This window comes from Dryas octopetala, chromosome 2 (genome assembly GCF_963921425.1).
Source record: "Dryas octopetala chromosome 2, drDryOcto1.1, whole genome shotgun sequence".
Taxonomy (NCBI): domain Eukaryota; kingdom Viridiplantae; phylum Streptophyta; class Magnoliopsida; order Rosales; family Rosaceae; genus Dryas; species Dryas octopetala.
In genome coordinates this window covers 18,672,743-18,697,295 of record NC_141367.1, presented here as the reverse complement: position 1 = coordinate 18,697,295, position 24,553 = coordinate 18,672,743, and the positions used below count along the sequence as shown (strand labels likewise).

The window sequence follows — 24,553 nt, the reverse complement described above, 5'->3', positions numbered from 1 at the left end:
CAAAACGGCGACGGAGAGAGAGCAACGAAGGCGAAGGAAAACGCGAGAAAATAAAGGGAACGTAGTTGCAGAGGATCTTCTTCTTCTTTCTCGTTCAGGAAAGGATAAAAGGTCCGCCATTGTAGCCCCCTCTGCAACACCATTTCCCATTTTCATAATGCCAAGTCCGTACAGTCGGAGCCTGAGGTAGCGGAGCAACATTGCCATTCTCTGCGAGGTAACCGACCAAATTTAGGCACCTCTGAGTTTGAAATGAGGTAACCCAGCAATTTAGGCACGGTTTGTTGGATCTTTGTGCGTACGGTTCGCTCTTGAGGACAGAATCCATGGCTTCGTCGACATTGATCTGAATGCTGAAGGGAATCTAGGGTTTGGGAAGCTCTGCCTTTGATCTGAATCGAATCAGAAATTTCGCCAGCAATGGTAGCTTTTTCGCATTTTTTTCGTCTCCAAGTTTTGGAATTTATTTGCCATTAATTTCTGTTTCTGAATGATATGTTGTTGTTGTTGTTGTTTTTTTTTTTTTTCGAATTATGTATTAATCTGTGTTGCAATTTGAGTTGATTCTGTGTTTAGCTCTGATGAGCTTACATGGGATTGGAACTGTTTGATTGTTTGTGGAGTGAAAATTTCAGAAATTGTCTGTTCTTTTATCGTAGTAAACCAAAATTATGAAATGTTAAATATTCAGGTTTATTGAAACTAGCTGTTTTCTATGTAATTTAGGGCAAGCTTATGAGATAGTTGGACAGTATAATTTACTGAATAAACAGCTTTCTGGCTTGAAAGGCTATATTTTTCTCCAAATACTTGGCATAAAAAAGAGTTGCATTGTTCTCATTGCTGCAGTTTGGATTTCATTAACCCTTGCTTCATGGCTGAGAGTTTTATTAGGATAAAGTTGCCGACCACCTTTGGATTATGCTATCGACTTTGTGAAGCAAATAACATATCGGAAATTTTGTTTATATTCAACATTAATTGCAAAATTATGAAAGTAGACAATACATAGTTGCATTATACTTTGGCTTGCATGATGTCAACTTGGCTTGAAGGAGAAGTTGATCGATGCTTACTAGTTTCTTTTTTGGATGATGCATGTCTATAAATCTTTCCAAAACAAGGCATATATATCTATAAAACTCGATTGACCAATTTGCATATATGTTAGGAAAACTTTAAATAAATTGTACTAATTTTCTTTCATCATATGATAAATTTGTCAAATAAATTGTACTAGGCTGCTGATTGATATCTTAGCGTGCCGATGTTCTGATGTTGTCTTGAACCTGTAAATACTTTTAACCAAGAATATAAATGATAAGTACTAAGATAAACCTATAAAATGCAAAATTAAAAGAAAAGCCTTTCATTTTTCTCTCTCGCATACTTTTTGTGTTCTTAGACAGTGCCCCTTTTGTGTCTTTTGGATGAATATTTATTAATCTAGAAAAATATAAGATTCAAATTCGTATAGAGAATTTGAATTTGGATATTTTATTTTTGAGAGTAATAAATAGTTTCGACCAAAAAAAAGAGAGAGATTAATAAATAGTTCAGTTGCCTTTCTTTGAAAAGATCAACAAATTCTGTTACTTAAAAAAAAAAAAAATTCTTATAAATAATTCGACAAGAGTGTCATGTACAACACACTCACATATATATATATATATATAAAAGAAATCTGTAGCTTGCTGGCCATTATGTAACAAACTTTGGAAGTTCTGTTATTCTTATCCTGATACATGAAATCTATGAATATGAAAGATCTTCTAAAAACTTTAGATCCACTTTTATCATATGAAAGGATGAATCCATCACAAGAAGTGCATCCAGCGCTTTTTGGGTGCTCCTGGATAAGTGCTTTGATGCATCCTTTAATTAGAATGCGATTATTTGGACTTTGTCTTGGGTGGTAGAGGTAGATCCAAGGTTAAATCTTTCCAACTAAAAGAAAAAAATTGATGGATATCCATACAGTTATAGAATAAGGAACACCTTACAGTTTTTTGGTAGATCCTTATTTTCAGTTTAGTTTTCTACTTGCATCATAGTCGTGCTGTCTGATACTAGCTTGACATGTCTGTTGTTGTGCATGCAATTCATTGTTGATGATGATTTTAAAATCAAGGACATGGTTTGCTCTCTCTTATAGATTTACTTATTATCTTATTGGTCATACAGGCTGCTAATGTCAATTTGGCAGTTGGATCTCATGTTTGGGTGGAGGATCCGGAGGTATCGTGGATAGATGGAGAAGTCGTAAAAGTTAATGGTGAAGAAATTGAAATAAACTGTACATCAGGGAAGACGGTGAGTGCTGCTTAAATTTCATATTAATTTACAGAATTATGATTGGGGATATCATTGTTCATGGTTAAAAACACATGTTTCTACAAACTTTTCCTTCTTGTAGTGGCCCATATCACTTTTTTCATTGAGTGGTTTGACATGATTCTTTACAACCCTAAATTTTGTTCTATCAAGTGTTGCCATCAAGATAGAAAGCACATGCATTTACCTTTACAAGGCACATTTATTTTGTGGGCATTTTCAATTTATGTTAATGTCAGAACATAATGGCATCAAATCTGGACAGCAGTGTTTCTTTTAAAACCTTTGTACTGATGTTGTTTATGCTTTTATTGGTTGATTACTAATTCAAATTAAATCAGTTAGCTGTTATGTGAAGGTTTCTCTGCCATTGCTTGTTTAACCCTTTAATGCATAAACCAAATGATAAGATTAGGAACTTGGATGTTGGATTGTTACATAAACCCAATATTTCGTTTGATTTATCTGGATTGGTCTGCTCTTTTGAACTAAGTTGTTTGGTTTACTTTTGTCTATATCGTTCCAACTTTACCGGATGCCCCCGAAGAGATGTTTGGTTTAATTTTGTCTAGGACTCTAGGTTTAGGGGCTTTGCTTGGTGTTTTAGTTTCTGTGTTCCTGATGGACTTCTTGTCCATCTTGTTTTGTAATTTCTTCTTTCATTAATAAAGCTGTTATTTCCTATATAAGAAAAAAAGACTGGGAACTTGGATGCCTTGTTGTACCTGTTTGACCCAGCTACTTGCCTAATGTGAATTTGTTGTGTATTGTTTCTTTCTTTCAGTTTATTATTATTATTATTATTATTATTATTATTATTATTATTATTATTATTATTATTATTATTATTATTATTATTATTATTATTATTATTATTATTATTATTATTATTATTATTATTTTTACAATTCTCATTGAGCCTTGCTTCTGCTTTTGTTAGTTGTTTAAGACCCAGGATATACTTTAATGTAGAACTTCAGCATGCCGGTTTAGTACTCTGAAATTTAAATGCAGATCTATTACAAACTAGTGGCCCATGTTTGCAGGCAAAATGATAACAAATAACATTCAGAAACACTTAATATGTTAGGAGAATGTTTTAATAATAGAGTATCTCCACATCAGAATTATAAGGAAATAATGTTCTTTATTTACTAAGCCATGATACAAGGTTCATTTGACTGCATGGGTTTCCTCTTCCTTGTTTTTATGTTCCTTTTGATATTAACAGAGCCATCACGTTCATTGTATGTATATGAAATCTAGTGCCTGGTTAATCCTTGCATATTATTAATTATCATGATCATCTTATGGACTATTTTTTCTTGCCTTTTTGTTGTAGGTTGTGGCCAAAGCATCCAATGTCTACCCAAAGGATCCTGAATTTCCTCCATGTGGTGTAGACGATATGACAAAGTTGGCTTATCTGCATGAACCAGGGGTTTTGCAGAATTTGAAATGTCGATACGATGTAAATGAAATCTATGTGAGTGCTACTCAGATGATACACATTCCCTTCTCTTTTAACTAGTTAGTAAATTAGTTTTAGTTGTTCTCTAAAGGTCATCCGCATTGTGTAATTTCCCAAATTTGCATTCCTTTTTACCTCTCAGCTGTGGTTTTGAGACATGGATAATGTCATTCATTTCATATGTGCAGTTAATATTGTAACTGCCAATATCTTTTCTAGAGGCATAACTTTAATAGTTGGCATAGGCAGCTAAATTCTCTAACGGTGTTTCCAGACTTACACAGGGGGTATATTGATAGCTGTGAATCCTTTCCAGAGACTACCTCATTTATACGATAATCAAATGATGGAAAAGTATAAAGGGGTGACTTTAGGTGAGCTGGCCCCACATCCTTTTGCTATTGCTGATGCTGCATACAGGTAATTTGTCAAACTACGCCAGTTTAACTTTTTAAGTGTTTTACAATTGATAATGTGCCTTTAAAAAATAAAAAATTTCTAATGCAGACAGATGATCAATGAGGGAATAAGCCAGGCAATTTTGGTCAGTGGGGAAAGTGGAGCTGGAAAAACAGAGAGTACAAAGATGCTTATGCGTTATCTTGCTTATATGGGTGGAAGAGCTGCAACTGAGGGGCGATCTGTGGAGCAGAAAGTCCTAGAGGTAACAAGTTTCTGATGTTTTTACTTGTCCAAATGGGTAGTATTACAGTTGGTTCTATTTTTTATGTCTACTAAGATGTCTATTGTTCATGGCTTTTTTTTTGGGAAGGGACTTGTACCAGTGATAAAATCCATTTGTTCACTTATTATTCTTTTTGATGGCAGTCTAATCCTGTCCTCGAAGCATTTGGTAATGCAAAGACCGTCAGAAATAATAATTCAAGGTGGGTAACTCATTTCTTTTTTCTTCTACCGAGATAACTAGATTTTTATTTATCAAATTTTTTAATGAAATTTGTTTCTTTCCAACAAAAAAAAAAAGTAGTTTTTATTTTATTTTTTTATGTGTCTGTTGAGATAGATAAAGTTAAGGCGGAACGTTATTGTTGAAAGCATTGTGTATTTCTTTTGCTAATATTTTTTATTCATTTGGGTTAATTGCTGCTCTCAATTGAATTTAATATAACTGCAGTCGCTTTGGTAAGTTCGTGGAGATTCAGTTTGATCAAAGGGGGAGAATCTCAGGAGCTGCCATCAGAACTTATTTATTGGAAAGATCTCGTGTTTGTCAAGTGTCTGATCCTGAGAGAAATTACCATTGCTTTTATATGCTCTGTGCTGCACCACCAGAGGTAAATTGATCTCCTGTACTCATAATATCATTCATATCTAATTTGCAGTCTGGTACTATGTATCTATGATACCAGAGCAATCACTGGATAAGTCATCTTAGATTGCATTAACTTAATTATACTACTTCTGAGCACTCCGAAATTAATTCTTTATTACTAGCTGTAATGTGTATCTGTATGTGCATGCGTGCGTGCAGACACTCTTAAGTGTGTGCATGTTAGTGCTACACTAGGTCATGTAGAGTGGGAGTGTATCGTTGAGATCATTAAATCCTAAGAACAGTTCATTATCTGGGTGACATAACTAATGCATATTTAAGATTTCTAACATTTGCATGCTTTTCTTGTGCCCACCAATCAGGATGTTGAGAAGTACAAGTTGGGAGATCCAAGAACATTTCATTATCTAAATCAGTCAAACTTCTATGAGCTAGATGGGGTGGATGAGTCTAAGGAGTACCTCACAACTAGGAATGCTATGGATGTTGTTGGGATCAGCTCTGATGAGCAAGTATGTCACTGCATAGCTTATGAACAGTAAATATTCTAGCAAATATCTTTACCAAGCTTGTGCTTTTCAGGATGCAATATTTCGAGTTGTAGCTGCAATACTCCATTTAGGCAATGTTGAGTTTGCAAAGGGGACAGAAGCTGATTCTTCTGAACCCAAGGATGATAGATCTCGGTTCCATCTCAAAACAACTGCTGAACTTTTCATGTCCGTGACCCTTGTGATTTGTTATTTTTAAGTATCCATGTCTGAACTGAATTTTGATGTGTTCATATGTGAAAGGCTTATCCTTAATCTACAACTTCTGTTAGGTGTGATGAGAAATCTCTTGAAGATTCTCTGTGCAAACGTGTGATGGTGACCCGTGATGAGACCATAACAAAATGCTTAGATCCAGACTTTGCAGCCGTCAGTAGAGACGCTTTGGCCAAAATTGTATATTCAAGATTATTTGATTGGTAGGTTTCAGCATGCACTAATTAGTTCATCATTGGGAACAAAATTGCTGCATTGATGTATATTTGGTTTCTTTTTTCTTTTTTTCCCCTAATGTCGTGAACTGATTGCCCAGGATTGTGAACAATATAAATAGCTCTATTGGTCAAGATCCTGATTCAAAATATTTGATTGGAGTGCTGGATATTTATGGATTCGAGAGTTTCAAGACAAACAGGTGCTTAACCGGTATGCTTTTGTTTTCATCATTGAGAGGTTAAATTCTTGCAGAGGACTGCATTGAATCCTTCTGTTTTATGTGATGGGGACCTATGGGGGTCTTGATTAAGAAAGCTGACTCTCTTGTGGCTCTATGATGCCATTTGGCAAAAACTATTTATTTCTTCTTTTATGCTAATATCCTGAATAATGAGCTGGGTGTTTTATTTGTGCAATCACGTCACTGATTGAGAAAATATTTGATGATGGCTTTGCTTTTATTCTTTTGGTGCTTTGTCCTTGGAAGCACACCTTAAACTGTGGAAATTTTCAAGTGATATCACAGCCTTTGCTTTTCTAGGTTGTTTACTCAGGAAACACATTAACTGCTCACACCTTTCCGTGACAGCTCAGTTCTGTTCTTAGCTCTTAGGTTGGCCTGGTTGCTTTTATTATATCCTTGTGTTTGCTCCTGATGTGTATAATTTCAAAACTGTTACTGGTGTGCAGTTTCGAGCAATTTTGTATCAATTTGACAAATGAAAAATTGCAGCAACATTTCAACCAGGTGTGGGCATGAATACATGATATGTATTCTTTGTTATTTTTGGATCTTCCAGGCTACTCTCATTTACTCAATTGTCAACATTCTGCTTGACAGCATGTGTTCAAGATGGAGCAAGAAGAATATACCAAAGAAGAAATTGACTGGAGTTACATAGAGTTCATTGATAATCAGGATGTTCTTGATCTCATTGAAAAGGTATGCCACTTTCCTATCATCCTTTTAAGGTCCGTTTATCTTTCCTTTGAATTATGTCACATACACAGACAGATATATATATATATATATATATTATTTTCTTGCAATTTAGTGTTGAAAATCAAGTAAATTCTTTCAATTTTTATTTTTTTATTTTTTATAGGTAACTTATTACTTATGTTCCTTATGCTTATAGATTTTAAGTATTTTTTCTGCAGTTTTGCAAATGCTTTCTAGTATATTGCAGTTCTTGATGATATGGGGGATGTATTTTAATATATGCCATTTCCTAATCTTAAGAATGCATTTTGATTTCTTCAAGTTAGTGTCTAACATTTTATGGGATGAATTTTCTCCATTTTTTTAAATGTTATTGAAATGTTAACAAAGCGGCCAAAATTATTGGTCTCTAAGATTCTTCTGGCTTTAAGTAGTTTAATTGCTCCTGGAATACTAAATTGTTCTGGTGGAGGGTTATTCCGCAGCTATGTGCTAGTAGTGCATTGCATAAACTAACAACTCAACTTTGAGATTGTTGAGAGAAATCCCATATTGAAGATGTGAGGGCCTTTCTAGTGACTTATAAGGGTTTGAGCTACTCTTCCCATTGCCAATTGGTTTTGGGATGGATGCCTAGATTTCTTCATGGTATCAGAGCAGGTTATCAACATGATGCACCTAACGGCCACACGCGCTCTCACGTCACCCAATATAAATTGTCCACGTGTTAGGCTTAAATGATGCCACACGTGCGGGGGCGTGTTGAGAGAAATCTCACATTGAAGATGTGAGGGCCTTGCTAGTGGCTTATAAGGGTTTGTGCTACTCTTCCCATTGCCAATTGGTTTTGGGATGGATGCCTAGATTTCTTCAGAGACAAAATGGAAGAATTCGGATCCATTTATTGATGACGAATTTATCAGGAGACTGGATGATCACTCATGCTGTTCCTGTGGCTAGTTTTAAGATTTATACATATTTTATCATCTTTATATAATTCATGGTCATGAGGCTTTATTTATTCTTAAATAAAATGTTATGAGGTGTTATCTTGTCCTGAACCTTAGTTAGATTCTGTACATTAGTTGTGTCTAATGTGAAGCTATCATTTACACTTTTCTCCTGTTTTCTGTTGATTTATTTCTTCGCAAAGCGCCTTTGCCTTATTTAATTATTATTTTTTCTTCACAAGAGAAGTGACTTTCTATGCTGAATGAAAGAGTTGTCAGTGCCTCATGATATCATGATATTGTGCTTTATTTCTCTGACGTATACTTTTATCATTACAGAAACCTGGTGGCATTATTGCTCTTCTGGATGAGGCTTGGTATGCACTATATAAAACATTAGTGATACCCCCGCTCTAAAATGTTAAATATCAATCGGTTGATATTGGACCATGAAGTATTTTTCATTTATGATTTGTGATATGCTGACAAAGCTTTTGTATTCTTTGCAGCATGTTCCCAAGATCAACCCATGAGACATTTTCACAAAAGCTTTATCAAACTTTTAAAGACCATAAACGTTTTAGCAAGCCAAAATTGTCACCCACTGACTTCACCATTTGTCATTATGCTGGTGATGTAAGTTTTGAAATTCAAGCCTTTTATATAAAGCACACAGTGTAATAAAATCTATTCCAACCAACGAGAAATTATCAACTTGTTTGATATTTTTTTCATGTGAACATTTTGTTATCAGGTTACTTATCAAACAGAATTCTTCCTGGATAAGAACAAAGATTATGTTATTGCAGAGCATCAAGCACTCCTGAGTGCCTCCAAGTGCTCTTTTGTTTCAGGCTTGTTCCCTCCTTTACCAGAAGAATCTGCCAAATCATCAAAATTCTCATCAATTGCTTCTCGATTCAAGGTCATTTTCTGTTATAAATTTCTAATTCATATGCTCATTGGCCATTTCTCAGTGAAATTTTTTGTGTTTATGTTCCTTCAGTTTTTATTCTTTTTGCCTTCTTGTACAGCAACAACTGCAATCTTTGCTTGAAACACTTAGTGCCATTGAGCCTCACTATGTACGTTGTGTAAAGCCAAATAATCAACTTAAGCCATCTATTTTTGAGAATACTAATGTTTTACAGCAGCTCTCTTGTGGGGTAAGCTTATTGTTGTAGTCAATTCATTATTGTTGATCTTACCAGTTAAATTTCTTTCATTTGAATGCAACATGATTTGATATGTGTGTGTGTATATATATGTATATCTGATTCCAGGGAGTCATGGAGGCAATTAGGATTAGTTGTGCTGGATTTCCCACTAGAAAGACATTTGCTGAATTTGCAAGTCGTTTTCGCATCCTGGCACCTGAGGTTTTAAATGAGAGGTAGTTTCATCAAATTCTCTGAATATCATGGATATCCCACAATAATTGATTGTGTTGACCAGACAATGAAGTCAGCACGACCAGTGGACTATGTATCTATCTTTCCAAAATGCAACAATTGATCATATTGATTAATGGACTATATGCACTACACATATATATGTGTACGCTACATGTGTGTGTGTTGTTGTTGCGCAAGAGAAATGGGCAATGTATGTAAAACGAACTTTAAAAGTTGTGGGATTGCAGTGTGCTACAGTTTTTTGAGTTCTATGGCAGTAGAGAAACAGGAGGATTTTCTGAAAACTATGTTGGGGTTGGGGAGAATGAGTGATGGGATAAAGTTAGATTTTGTTTATCACATTGGGCTTCAGTATCTTTTGCATTTCACGTTGCATCTTTTTTCGGCTATTATCAATCTGTTCTTTTATGTTCTTATTAGGCTTAAGGTCCTGTTTGTTGGAAGAATTGTATTGTTTTGTAGTCTAGCTTCCTTTGTTGTTCTTGTACTGTATGAGGTGGACAACTTGTCCACAAAGGTTGTACTGTTGCTTGATTGAAATAAAATGTTGTTGCCAACAAAAAAACTATTTATGTACTAGGTCTAACTGTCATCTATTACTCAGATTTGTAGCATTGAGATTTCTTCTTCTTGTTATTGTTTGTTAAGTCCCCTAACTTTCTTAGTTTTCTATTTTTAGTGTTGACGAGGTCACTGCATGCAAGAAGCTTTTGCAGAAGGTCAACCTGAAGGGATATCAGGTACTTAGAATAGTAATGCTGCTTTTACAAATGGGCTACAGTTAGATTTTATCTTTTTCTTTTTAAATGGTTAAATTCATTGGATGGTTGTCTCTTGCTACATATGTCTTGGCTTCTTATTAAAGTATAAAGTATCTGCTACTTCTACAATTGGTAAACTTACCAGTTTTCAGAAGTCAAGCTGCCTTGTACTACTGAGCTTTACATGATCCTAACCGATTATCTTTTGTGGGGTTTAAAGGAATAATCTTTCTAATGTGTTTATGTTGCAGATTGGAAAAACAAAAGTGTTTCTCAGAGCAGGTCAGATGGCAGAACTAGATGCTTATCGAAGTGAGGTCTTAGGAAGATCGGCAAGCATTATCCAGAGAAAAGTTCGCTCATATCTATTTCGCAAAAAATTTATCTTGTTGCGATTGTCTGCCATACCAGTCCAAGCCTTTTGTAGAGGTACAACGTATTTTCACTTGTGCTTCTTGGTGATAAGTTTCCTTGTAGCCCAAGGAGATATTGATTGTTTTCTTGGAGCTGATTGCAGGACAAATTGGACTCCATCGATATGAAAACATGAGAAGGGAAGCTGCTTCTGTGAAAATCCAGAAATATAGTCGCAGGCGTCTTTCTAGGAATTCTTATAAAAATCTGTGCTCTTCAGCTGTTTCTATTCAAACTGGTATGCGTGGGTTGGCTGCTCGTAATGAGCTTAAGTTCAGGAAGAAAACAAGTGCTGCAATAGTTATCCAGGTGGGATTACATTTCTGTTTAATTATAGCAACATTAATATCTGAACTCTTTGTTTTTGGGGTTTCTTTATTTTTCCCATTTCCCTATTCCTTTTCTTTAATTTTTTCTGGTGCAATAAAAGTAAACATGCTATCAAGAAGCTTATCAAAATGGTCTAAATTTATTGATTAATGTCTTGCCCAAATTTGTGTGAGATAGAAAAGAGAAACCCCAGTTGGTAGAGAATATTAAAAGAGAAGACCAAATGTGCAAATTCCTATCTCTGAAATTTAAGTTTTGGATCATCCAAAAGATCATGTAGATGGTGGTTTTAAAGTGAAAATTTCTTGGAGACAAAAAGCCAAAGTTAGTTGGATTAAAGAATGGAATAATATTGCAAAGTTGTTTCACAGCATAGTAAGTGGCAGAAAAGTAAGCAAGCTAATGAATAGATTGGAGAATAGGAAAGGCAATTTAATTGAGATTGAAGATGGAATTGTGAATGAGGTCTATGGTTCTTTTTTGGAGAGATTAGGATGAGAGTGTCAATTTTCAGGTGGATACGTTGGATTGATGTTCAATTAGTGAGGACAGAGATAACTGCTTGGAGAAACTTTCGAAGAGGTTGAAATTTGGATTGTGCTAGAGAGAAATCCATGGACCAGATAACTTTTCTATTGCAATTTTTAAGGATTGTTGAGATGTGATAAAAGTTGATTCAGTGAGGGTTTTACAGGAGTTTTTTAGGAGCAGAATAGTCAATGCATGCACCAATGCTACTTACATTTGTTTAATTCCTAAGAACCGACATGCTCTGAAAGTTAAGGATTGTAAATAGGGGTCATCATTTGGCTCACCGGCTTGAGGCTCAACCCTACTTTATATAGGGCTTGGGCTTGGTCCAAGGTTCCTGAGCTTGACCCCATCTCGCTTGTATATAATAGATTGGTAATTACATGTATTATGTTGCATATATACATGATACATTGAGCAGATGTGATTGGTGGGATCCTTGTGGCTTCTTTGTCAGGGCATGTTAGAGATATTCCCTTTAGTTTGATATATCTTGATTGGGAGGGAGTGTTGCATTGATTTTTGGGTTTACTTTGGGCATCAGTTACTTCAGAATTCAAGGATCTCTCATTGTCGGCTAATTTTCTTGATTGGAAGGCTACATCATGTAAACTGCATACTATTTTAGTTTTCTTGTAGTGGTTTGTAACTCTCTGCTATATTTATTGTCAGATTGCTTTCAGTTCTCTTGATGCATCTTTGATTATGGACTTCTCGTCCACTACTATGTAATCTTTCTTTTCAATAGCAATAAAATCTTTGATTCTTCACCAAAAAAAAATTGCTTTTAGCTGCTCTCTTTTCTAAGATAGACATCTTGTCTGTCTTTCCTCGTACCTGTTGCTTTCTTAATAAATTTATGTAAGTAAAACAAGATCATGTAGATGGTTTATGTAGGAACTGAGGCATTGAAGGAAATACTATGCTGTTATATAAATAGATTGGTTCCACTTTTGCTATCTTTTATATTGTTTATGTGTACTGATTCTAGGTGAGTTAATGTTTATTACAGAGTCAATGCCGGAAATACTTAGCTCGTGATCGTTATTTGAGGATGAAGAGAGGAGCAATTGCCACACAATGTCGCTGGAGACAAATTGTTGCTCGTAGAGAGTTGCGGAAGCTTAAAATGGTGATGTTTTTTTTTTTTTTTTTTTCTCCCCCTCTTTTCCCTTTCTGTTCCATCTTCTTCTTCTGATATAGATGTTACTTGTAAGCTTCCCATCATGTTTGTAACACCTTGTTGGTATGCTTGTTTGTTCTTTGTTTCCATATGTGACAATCTAGCAAGTATTCTCTCATGTTGTCTTGTGCTATGTGAACTTCCATGCTTTTTGTGATTAAATTTGACAAGCTTGTGTCTCATCTGTGGTCTGGATTCGTAATCAAGCGAAATATGTTGATTTTCATAGAGAGGTGGAAATAATATGTAGTAGAGATCTTTTGCTTGCTTGCTTCTGGGTTATGTGACTGCAGTTTGATCACGCTCTGAAATGATAGTCTTTTCTCTTACCCCTTCTCATGGATGTTCCCCCATATAGGAAATTTTTAGAAGTTATGTTTTCTCTAACTAGGTTCTATTTTTCTACTGTTTGATTCCCAACCTAAAACACCTCAAGCTGGTGGATGGAATCCTGTTTCAGTTAATCCACTTGTTCTTTTTTTTTTTTTTTGGGTATTTGGAAAAACAAGGTGCTCAAGAATTTTGAAAAGGCTGAAAAAGCGAGGATATCCTTAACAAAACAAACGAAAGTTAAATGGGTCGGATTTGGTTTTGTGGAATTCATTTATCTTGTGTAAGTGGCGGGTCCGCCAACTAAAAGACAAAACTAAGAAATAGTAACAGCATTCATGGCCGAGTCTTGTGCCTCATCAAACTACCAGCTCTCTCTCTCTCTCTATCTCTCTCTCTCTCAATTGTATGACACACAAAAAGCCACAATATTTATGGTTTCAATATGAATGGAGGAACACGGTCCTGTTTGTGAATGTGGTAGCTTTTGACAAAGATAGCAAAAAGTGCTTTTTGGAGTTATAGAAGCACTTTAAGTGCTTTCTAGAGAAGCACCATAGTTGTTTCCTCATGAAGTGCTTCCAACTGCATTTACATAAGAACAATGCTTAGGTACTCAGATTTGAGTACCAACCTTGTACTCATAGCCAATCAAATGAGCTCATCATGAGAGAGAATAGAGAATTAGGATGGTGGACCCTATCATGAGCTCATTTGATTGGCCATGAGTACAAGGTTGGTACTCAAATCTGAGTACCTAAGCATTGTCCTTTACATAAATCACTTTGATTTTTAATGAAATTTTTTATATGCTTTTAACAAAATTGCTACTTAGTAAAAGAACTTCCTACAAATGCACTCCCAAACAGGCCTCTCTCTCTCTCTCTCTCTCTCTCTCTGTGCTAACATAGTAACTGACCAAATTGGATTGAAATTTTTTTTGTTTATTCCAAACAAAAGAAAAGCAAGCAAGCCTGTTGTTTGAAATTTTGTTCAAAAGCGATGCACACTGGTTTCAGAAAGAGTGTATGCAGATTGAGCATCATATATTTGAATAATTATTTAATTTCAACTTGTCTTTTTTGCAGGCTGCAAAGGAAGCTGGTGCTCTCCAAGAAGCCAAAGTTAAGCTGGAAAAGGAAGTTGAAGAGCTAACCTTGCGTCTGGAGCAGGAGAAACAAATGAGGGTGATAATCTCTTTCTTCTCTCTAATGTATTAATGCACAATATCCTATGTGGGTAGTGTGAGAGTCGGTCAATGCAACTAAATAAATAAATAAGTTAAAAAGTCAATTTAAGAGTTAATGTTAAGTTATATCAAAAGTGAATGTATCTGGGTCTTAGAAAAGGCCCAATTTCTTTTAAGTTTTCTTAATAGTCTCCTATAATTTTAAGGGAGCCTTAGAGTCCAGTATATTTTATGAGTATTTTTTAGACTAAGACAGGTAATGATTTAGGGTTTTTAATCAAGTCCTTTTATTTTTTTTCTTTGACGGCTTAACACCCTAGGAGGGGAAATACCCTTCAAATCGGGAGAAATACCCTTTAAATCGGGGGATAATTTTATTATGAATTAAAAAGATTTTCTTATAAATTAAAATGACTTTTTATGAATTACAAAAAAATTTCTTATAAATTAAAGGACTTTATTATGAATTAAAATGATTTTCTTATAAATTTTAAAACATCCCCGGTCTCTATTTAAAAACTCTTTTTTCTAAAAGACCCAACCTTAATTATTTCTAATTTTAATGAACTTTTTGGTTTTTTTTTTTATTAATATTTTATTTTATATATTTTTAAAGAGTATTATAGTTTCTTAGGAGCACTTGGATTTTATTTGAAGCCCATAAATAAGACTGTCTATTGTAAAGTAACCCCCACATCCAAGTCCACACCCAAGGCCAGAAACCTAGAGTTCGAATCTTCCCTCCCCATTTAACCTCATTTGTACCGAAAAAAAAAAATCAGATTTTGGAGGAATGACTTAAATGGTCTTGAAAGGCTTGGTGTCTTGATATCTCTTTCTTTACTTTCCATTTTTCTCTCTATTCTATCTCTCTAATTTCTCTGTAATTTCTAAATCTTTTTTTGTTTTTCCTCTCAAAACCTCTTTTATTTATTAAAATTTGTACCGTCTAAAGCCAACCATAAAATCATAGGCAACACCCATCTTGTATTGTCCCATATCATTGGTTCACCATTTACCTTTGTTCAAATTTTTCTTTCTACACTCATTTTGATCCTTATTAATTAAGGTTCAAGAGTTTGACAAGAATCACAACCAGTGTTACATAAGTTGACTCATAGGTACTTTTCTATTTTGCCAAACTCGGTATTCCAATTGTGTATGTATTGATGCAGATTGACATGGAGGAAGCCAAAACACAGGAAAATGCGAAATTGCAGTCTGCTTTGCATGAGATGCAACTCCAATTTGAAGAAACTAAATCACTACTTATGAAGGAACGTGAGGCTGCAGCGAATGCAAATGCAGCGCATGCGGCTGAAGCGAATGCGGCTGTACCGAATGCGGCTGTACCAAATGTGGCTGAACCGAATGCGGCTGCAGGGAAAGCGGCTGAACAAGTTTCAGTTGTACAGGATCCAGTTGTCCAGGGGGTTCCAGTTTCCCAGGAGGTTCCAGTAGTACAGAAGGTTTCAGGTGTTGATCATGAAATGATCAATAAAATTACTGCTGAAAATGAGCAGCTCAAGGTAAAGGCGCTGAAACTCTTGTATTAATATGCTGCTCCTTAATACTTCAGATATATAATTGATCAGTTCATGATTGCATTCAAACTTTTGTATTCAAATATATAGTTGTCTCAATGTCTGTTAGTCTTTACGTTACAATTTTATGCTTGCTGTGATCCTTTTCAGGCTCTAGTAAATTCGTTGGAAAAGAAGATTGATGAAACAGAGAAAAGATTTGAAGAAGCAAGCAGGCTTAGTGAACAGCGGTTCAAGCAGGCTACGGAGGCAGAGTCAAAGATAATTGAATTGAAGACCGCCAAGCAGAGGTTCTTTCTTCTTTTCCATCAAATTGGCTTAGGATTCATCATTGATCTTTACTCTGTCATTTACTATGGTTTTGATAGTTGGTTTTTTCGTGCTTAACTGGAAACATAAACAATTTTTCACTTTAGTTACTCTAATAGAAATTAGATTTTTTGTATAGGAAACATAATGTTTACTGCTAAAAAGAAAGAAGTAAAGTACTATCAGAGTGGACCAGCAGTCCACAAAAACTGTCCACAACTTAAAGAAACTAAGCCACCAACTTACATAAAACTTCCACAACCTACATTATTCTAATATAAATTATTGCCTTTATCATTCCTCAGGCTTGAAGAAAAACTTTCTGACATGGAAACTGAGGACCAAATTTTGCGGCAGCAAGCATTGCGGATTTCATCTTCTAAGAAAATGGATCATTTAACAATTTCAACAGCTCAGGTAGACATGCAATAGAATTTTGTGCACATTGGTCCTAAAAACATTTTATTGACTTTTGTTTCTCTGCTTGTAATTGCAGTCCTTGGGAAATGGTCATCATGTAAGTGATTAATATAAAGCAAGTGTGGTTTTGCATATTTAGTGTTTATTTATTGTTCTTTCTGTGCCCTAAGGTAGGGTTTCCGTTATTATAGGAACAACCAGCACCCATGAGAGCTGCATCATCAAAAAGATTTGGCTCAGACTCTTTCAGGGAATCCCGAATTGAAAGGCAGAATGTATGTGTTTGAGAAATAAATCATGCCTACCAATATTTATTTTTATTTTATTTTCTTTAAACTTTTGTTCTATTTTATTTTTGCTATACTTTTCTGATGAAGTTTAAACTGATTCTGTCATATTATTCTTGTCGGTGGTGCAGGAGAGTGTAGATACTCTCATGAATTGTGTGACAAGTGATCTTGGGTTCAGTGAAGGAAAGCCAGTTGCAGCAATTACTATATACAAATGTCTTATCCACTGGAAATCATTTGAAGCAGACAAAACTAGTGTATTTGACCGACTTATTCATATAATTGGTTCTGCAATTGAGGTAAATTAATTTTCATTTTAATTGTTTTGCCAAATGTTTTAGAACTGAAGCAGTCATCAAAGCAGAGAAGGGAGAGGGCTAGGGTCTAGAGGCAATGTTACTTCAACCAAATGTTTTATGAAATTCATATATAATCTTAAGAAAGACATATATATAGATATAATTTTTCTCCAGAGAGGATGTTCGCATTTTTCAAAATTTGCGGACGCCGACATAGTGTTGACATGGGGTAGACAATGTGTCGACATAGATGATGTGCTGCAGTTGGAATTTTGTGTCGATACACTGTCTACCCCATGTCAGCACTGTGTCGGCGTCTGCAAATTTTGAAATTTGCGGACATCCTCTCTAGAGAAGGACTGTATATATATATATATATATATATTTATGTATATATGTTCTTTATATCATTTTCTTTTACATAAAAGTGAAAAACTTTCTGGAACTTGGAACTTGGAACTTGAGTTTGATAATATATATTTCTTTTCAGGACCAGGATAACAATGATCATATGGCTTATTGGCTGTCCAATACATCTACATTGTTGTTCTTGCTCCTACGGAGTTTAAGAACTGCACCACGAAAGCCTCCTACTCCAACATCTTTTCTTGGAAGGATGACCCAAGTAATGATATATTTTTCTAATTATCATTTTGATTTTGTTTATGTGTATCTAACTTTTATCTTTTTTCTTGTGCATCATGTGATATGATGCTCATATTTCTTAGGGCTTCCGATCTTCTTCTGCCAATCTTTCTGTTGGTGCTTCTGATCTTGTACGCCAGGTTGATGCCAAGTATCCTGCTTTGCTTTTTAAGCAGCAACTTACAGCATATGTAGAGAAGATATATGGAATCATCCGAGAGAATTTGAAGAAGGAATTATCAGTTCTGATTTCTTCTTGCACTCAGGTACAATGAATTTTTTTGGTCACTGGATCTTAGCATGACTTTTTCCATAGTTCTTTTATTCTTTTAGGTGCTAGAGTGGAATAACTATTGCTCTGAAGCTTTCATTTGTCCAGATAAATTTTTCTTTACTTCTTGGTTGTATTCTTCTAGAATAAGCAGGTGATTTTAGATGCTAGTGTTTAATTTTGATCCATTAATTTTAATCAATTTTGTCCCTAAGCCTGAACTTTTTTATCATCTTGATTCTCTTACCTCCTTTCTTTCTTGATGTGGATTTTCTTTTGCACATTATAGTAAACATGGCATGTCTTCTATGGAAGTTTGATTAGATTTATGATTCATTCTGTTGCATAAGTTGGTGAGGATGCAAGTTAGGTTCCTGAGGATTAGCTTTCCTTGTTGAAAAATATTGGTAATATGCTAGGGTTCTGTTAGATGTGTATTTGGTGAGAAATGTTACTTATTCTTGTTCTGATGCTGGTTTATATGAACCAATTCAGTTAATTATACTCCAAGGTTGCATTTAATAACACCAGTCACATGTTTTCTTGGAAATCCAGGCACCCAAAACATCAAAAGGGAGTGCTTCAGAATCATCTGAAGGGACGGATAATAATAGTCCTTCAGATAATCCTTGGAATAGCATCGTCGCAAGTCTTAATGGGTTTCTCTGTAAATTGAAGGAAAATTATGTATGGGATTACTTTTGACAATTTTAAAGTGATCGCTATCCTTTTTGATACATTCTAATTTAATGGTTAGCCTTGTTTCAGGTGCCTCCAGTTCTTGTTCAGAAGATATTTACTCAAGTTTTCTCATATATCAATGTACAGATTTTTAATAGGTAAGATGCTGTTCTATCTTTATCAACCAATATGATATAGATATTAACAAGGTTAACTTGTGGCTTCATTGTCGCTTGTTTCTGCTGCAGCCTTCTTCTTCATAAAGAGTGCTGCACATTCAGCACTGGGCACTTTGTGAAGAATGGGTTAGCTGAATTGGAGCTCTGGTGTACTGAAGCAAAAGAAGAGGTACTCTTTTATTCTTATGACTGGCTCCCCTCCCTCCCTTCCAACTGGAATATAATGATTTGTTTTGATCATTGTTGGTTTGATGTTTCATCTCATTGCAGTATGTTGGCCCATCATGGGATGAACTCAAAAATTTAAGGCAGGCTGTAGGGTTCTTGGTATGTTTCTTTAGTTGTGTTGAAGAGCAAAATAAATGTATTTCTTCTGATGGTTCTTGTTGCTAGATATTGTAGTATATTGAATGTTACGTTTTCTCCCTTTTCTGATAATTTGTTATTTATTTCTGTACTCATAAACTGATTTTTTTTTTTTTTTTTTTTTTTAATACGAAGACTGAAAATAAGCCTTTGATTTCTTTTAATACTTTCTGTCCTAAAAGTCTGACAAATTTACAAGATAATTCAATTTACTTATTATTAATGAAAAGGAATTTAGCACCAGATAATGGAGGAAATGTGAGTGTATTGAATTTTGCAACCGAACTGTTAACAACATTATACCCAGATACAACTGATGGAGCAATGGTGTTAACTCTAGATAATTAGACATTGAAAATGGAATTGTCATCAATTTCTCTTGCTTTCTCAGTTCAGACTTATCTCCCATCAAAGATTTGTGAAGTGCTTTATATTATTATAATGCTGGTCAGTTGGTCTGTTCCGTATTATTGAGGCAGTATTGCTGCTGTCTCACTGGGGAGAGTAAGTTAAGAGGATATCCTGACAACCGCTCAGTCAACTTTATTTATTTATTTTATTTCTGTAAATGTTCTTGACCTTGCAAGTCTACCCTTATGCCAGTTCAATTGTTCAAAAGTATTCAAGTTGATATGGTATTAATCATGTACCAAAATTCCTGAAACAATCATTTGTTTAAACATTTGTGGAGGCTTGCCTTTGTTGAATTTGGCGTATATATTTAAGTGATGGAAGCAACTAGTCTCCGGATTTTATGATGGTTTTTTTCCGTTTGGAAAATGATAATTCAGTTATTTTAATAGGCATGCTATTGAATTCGGATATAGAGAAGTTCTTCAACTCTATATTCGTTTGGTTATCAGCTAGTTCTTATCTGAAGACTAGTTTGTTCTCTGCAGGTTCTACACCAAAAGTCTAGAACCTCCTATGATGAACTTACAAATGACCTATGCCCTGTAAGTCTTTCTCTCTGTGAAACTGGCAGCTGAAATGAATTTTTAGCCTGTGGATAAGGAATGTAAAAGAAAGTTTGAGTTCGAAACCAATATGTGTTTGGTGATTGTTGAATTAATAGGTTTAGCTGCATTTATAAGTAGACTTGATTTTCTCTCTTGTACTCTCTTTAGATCATATATGCTTCTGTCTTCAGGTCTTGAGTGTTCAGCAGCTTTATAGACTATGCACACGTTATTGTGATGATGATGCCGATAACAGCACACAAAGTGTATCTCCTGATGTGAGTTCAGAAAACTGAAAACTTGATTTGAAACAGCTGGATCTGTAATTGTTTGACATAGTGAAACCACTTTTCTTTTCCAGGTCATTTCCAACATGAATTTTCTAATGACAGATGACTCCAGCAATGAAGATAGCAGCTCTTTTTTGTTGGATGATAATTCCAGGTTAAAAAGCCCTTCTTCTCCTCGTCTTTTTTTAAATAAATAATGCTGATGTCTGAAACCACCGCTAACCATGCTTTATGAATGCAGTATTCCTTTTGCGTTTGATGATATTTTGAATTCCCTGCAAGACCAGAGTTATTCAGACGTAAAACATCCTCAAGAGCTTTTGGAGAATGCAGCCTTTGAATTTTTACGGGAGACTTGAGAGTAAGGTTGTTTGTTACTCTACAATTCTCTTCTCTTTGTGGTGCACATTTTTGACAAGAATTCAACCGAATTCAACTCTTTCAACTCCCGATCATTTCTGCGCTGTAAATCCGCCCCAAAATTTTTCACCTCTCCATTGGTTTTCTTCATTGTAACTTCCATTGTCCTGGGTGTAATATTGTTATTTTCCATTAGAATTGTAAAATTATATTAGGTTGGTTCGGATAGATAGAGGGGCAAGGATAGGTTTCACAGGTCAAGTTCACTCCATTTTGTTTGATCTTCAATTTTTGTAACGGGTCAGTGGCTTGGAGCCAGCATTCATTCTTTATAGGGATGGTAGGAGGGAGAGGGAAAAATGTTGTGAATGTAGCGCAGTGGTGGGAGGAGCTGATCTTAAGACCACTCTTCTCCACCAGCCCCATCTTCATCTGTACAAAGTAGTTGACTATATTACACTACAAGGTATATAATATATAGTGGATTTGCCTATATGGTTTCACAAAAACCTGTTGCAGACTCATCAATTCTTTTTTTTTTTTTTTGGTTCTTTGTTTGAAAATTTGAGGGTTCATTTAGATGGAAGGATTTAAAATGAGGGATTTGGAGTTGAGTTGTTGGGTGTAATATCCAAACTTTCTCTAAACCTCTTCCCAAATTTAAATTTGGGAAAAATTTAACATGAAACACGTATCAAATTCTTCTCTAAAATATTTCAAAATTTGAGTTTTCCCTAAAAGTTTTTCCAAATCAAGTTGAATGGTTTCCCAAACTTTATTTAAACCTTCAACAGTCAAATTTTATATGAATTGAGAAAATTTTAACTTTAGTATTGGAGAGTCCTTTTCCAAAATATTTAATCAAATGAGTGATTTGAAATACAAATACCAAGAGAAAAATGTTTTTTTTTTTTTTTTTGGTATTAGAGAGGCCCAAGAGGCCCAAAACAGAGGAGAAAAATGTTACTCCGAATCAGCCTAGGCTTAACCCAATCCATTTTCAGTAGTGTTCAATATTTTTGCAACTCAAGGTATATGCAACAGTTTGTCTGGACCTGCCCAATACATGGAAACATCAACTACAAAAAAGTGGCAAATTACATGTTTAAGAGTGAGTTAATATGTTATTGGCCGAGGCTATTTCAATCATCTTAACCTGTTGAGTTGATCAACCTATTTTTAATTTAGTAAAGGACATATATACCCCATAGCAAATGGACCATAAAAGACATTTTATTTTTTAAAAACATTTTTTCTCCCTACACTCACTACCCTCTTCAACCACCAGCAGGCTTCATGCGTATACCACCATCATCCTCACACTCCACTCTCTTCCACCACCACCATCTTCAACCTTCAACCTTCAACCTTCAACCTTCAACCTTCAACCTTCACCATCTTCAATCTTCACCCTAGAAATAAATTGTTGCTTTAAACAATTCCACCAGCTGGCTCCACCCACGTATACCACTATCTTCAAACAACACTCCACTCTCTTCCACCACCACCACCACCACCACCACCATCATCTTCAACCAACACTCTAGACATAGATTATTGCTTTAAACAATCTAATTCTACCCAAATCACCTACTTCTACTTTTGACGAATGGACACTCAACAATTTGGAGTCATCAAATGAAGAAAGTTTGGTCTTTTTTTAAGTTTTCATGAATTTTTTCGCATCTCAAAACTATCAGTTTGCGTTTTTATTCGGTAAACCAGTACCAAAATATGTAATTATGTAATGTATTTTGGTAGATGGTCATTGAATAAATGTATATCTTTTGGTAGTGACTTGTCAAACGAATAAACGTATCCCTTTTTTTATTATTTCATTTGGTAGTGACTTTTCAAATTATGTAACTATATTCGGTAGTTTGCCACCGAATGTATGTGATATATTCAGTGGTTTCCTGTTGAATACTGAGACTCAAATTTTTTTTTTTTTTTGCACCGGCGACGGAGGGAAGTACCGACCAAAACTTTCAATCTCTGTGGGGTGGGGTAGGTGTGTTTGGGGTGCGGTAGGATTAGTGATGCCCATCGGTTGATTCAGATTGGTATTGGGGCTTACCAAACCAAAATAAAAAAATTCGGTAATTTTTGGTAAATTTTAGTTTTCGATTCGATTTCGATAATTTTGGTATCGGATACTTTCGGTTTATTTTCGATTTACTTCGGTATATCTTCGGTTCATTTTCGGTTTAATTATAATAATACTAATTATTATATACCAATATAAATTAAAATTTAATCAAATATGATGCATAAAATATAATATTTGATGAATATATATTTGCACGAGTAGTATTGGTAGTTTAGTATAGTACTAGTATTTTACCCTAGTAATAATATATACTAGTATAATTAGTTTAATCATATGTATTAGTACATATCCTATTAATTTAGTATGTATATATACTGATAAATATGAGTATATATAGAGGGCCCTTCCAATAAGGGATCCCTCATTTAGTGTTAAATGAGGGATCACCTTGTGAGGCCCACACGAGTCGTTTTGTGTTAATCCGAACCGTCCATTTTTTACATCTCCATTGATAGATCATCCCTGCAAAAAATCAGCTAAATCGGAAATCGTTTAATCGTTCATTTAAACGGTCAAAGTTTAAAACAAATGGACAAACAACAAATTCCTCTATAAACACCTAAACTTTGACCGCTTAATCAAACGGGTAAACGATTTCCGATTTGGTTGATTTTTTGCAAGGATGATCTATCAATGGAGATGTAAAAAATGGACGGTTCAAATTAACACAAAACGACTTGTGTGGGCCCCACAAGGTGATCCCTCATTTAACACTAAATGAGGGATCCCTTATTGGAAGGGCCCTCAGTATATATATATATATATATATATGCATTACTTACCTAAAGATGAGATTTTTATTTTCTTAAAAATAATAACATTTACTTTATTAGAGAATGACTCTATATCTTAACTCACACTTTTGATAATATTATACAATTATATTTTCTTATAGTTGTTTAAAATATTAGTGGTTTAATATTTATTGTATTACTAACATAATAGTATTATATAAGCATATATAACTAAATTTTGGTAATTGTTTCAGTTTTTTCCGTATATATTTTGGTTTTTTCGGTAATAATCGATTCGGTTTCTTTCAGTAATAATTTTCGGTAATCGGTCGATTTACCAACTTTTTTTTGTTTTAGATTTTCGATTTTCGAAAATCGGTATACCAAACCAAAAAAATTTGATCGGTAGTCGGTCGGTTCGGTAAAAACCAAACCAAAGGGCAGCCCTAGGTAGGATTGATTGGTGGGTTTAGAGAGTAAAGATGGTGTTTTTTTTTTTTTTTATGAAATTAGGGGTATTTGTGTCATACTAGGGTGCTCAACTCAGCATAAATTAAAAAATTCAAATTTGTGGGTGGTGAACAAAGTAAGGGTGGTCAACTTAGCCGTTTAGGGTGGTCGAAATAGCCGTGGTCTATGTTATTTTGCCAATGAAATTCAACTCTCCTATTACTTTAACTTATAATACATGTGAAGGTTGTACAGGCGACTTATATGTAATGTGATGAACGTTAAAAATGGATATGGTATATGGGAAAAAAATGGATTTATTAGACAAAAAAAATAGGGAGTTGAAGTAATATTTTTCTCTTGAGCAATTGAAATCTATCATGTTCTTCAATAATAAAATTCACATGTGAATTTTATTAACCTAAATAATTAATTTGTTCAAAGTTGAATTGAGCAATTTACACAGAAAACTCAAATCCAAAATTTTCAATTTAAATCCCTTAAACAGCTCCCAG

General features: G+C 34.7%; 1 protein-coding gene across 1 annotated transcript; it reads left to right on the top strand.

Moving 5' to 3' along the window:
* On the top strand, positions 1-21,150 carry LOC147293709 (myosin-6-like). The gene is made up of 40 exons (XM_086230694.1): positions 1-423; positions 2,185-2,313; positions 3,677-3,820; positions 4,080-4,225; positions 4,313-4,469; positions 4,634-4,692; positions 4,941-5,100; positions 5,462-5,611; positions 5,682-5,818; positions 5,923-6,069; positions 6,183-6,284; positions 6,776-6,833; positions 6,927-7,028; positions 8,318-8,355; positions 8,488-8,614; positions 8,733-8,903; positions 9,013-9,144; positions 9,262-9,371; positions 10,073-10,133; positions 10,406-10,583; positions 10,672-10,877; positions 12,442-12,561; positions 14,031-14,129; positions 15,307-15,423; positions 15,547-15,660; positions 15,826-15,965; positions 16,290-16,401; positions 16,481-16,501; positions 16,596-16,679; positions 16,823-16,993; positions 17,484-17,618; positions 17,722-17,904; positions 18,465-18,596; positions 18,678-18,748; positions 18,839-18,938; positions 19,040-19,096; positions 20,035-20,091; positions 20,286-20,372; positions 20,456-20,538; positions 20,626-21,150. Exons 1-40 carry the CDS (start codon positions 421-423, stop codon positions 20,741-20,743), a joined length of 4,518 nt encoding a protein of 1,505 aa, XP_086086820.1. The 5' UTR covers positions 1-420; the 3' UTR covers positions 20,744-21,150.
* The last annotated feature ends 3,403 nt before the right edge of the window (positions 21,151-24,553 follow it).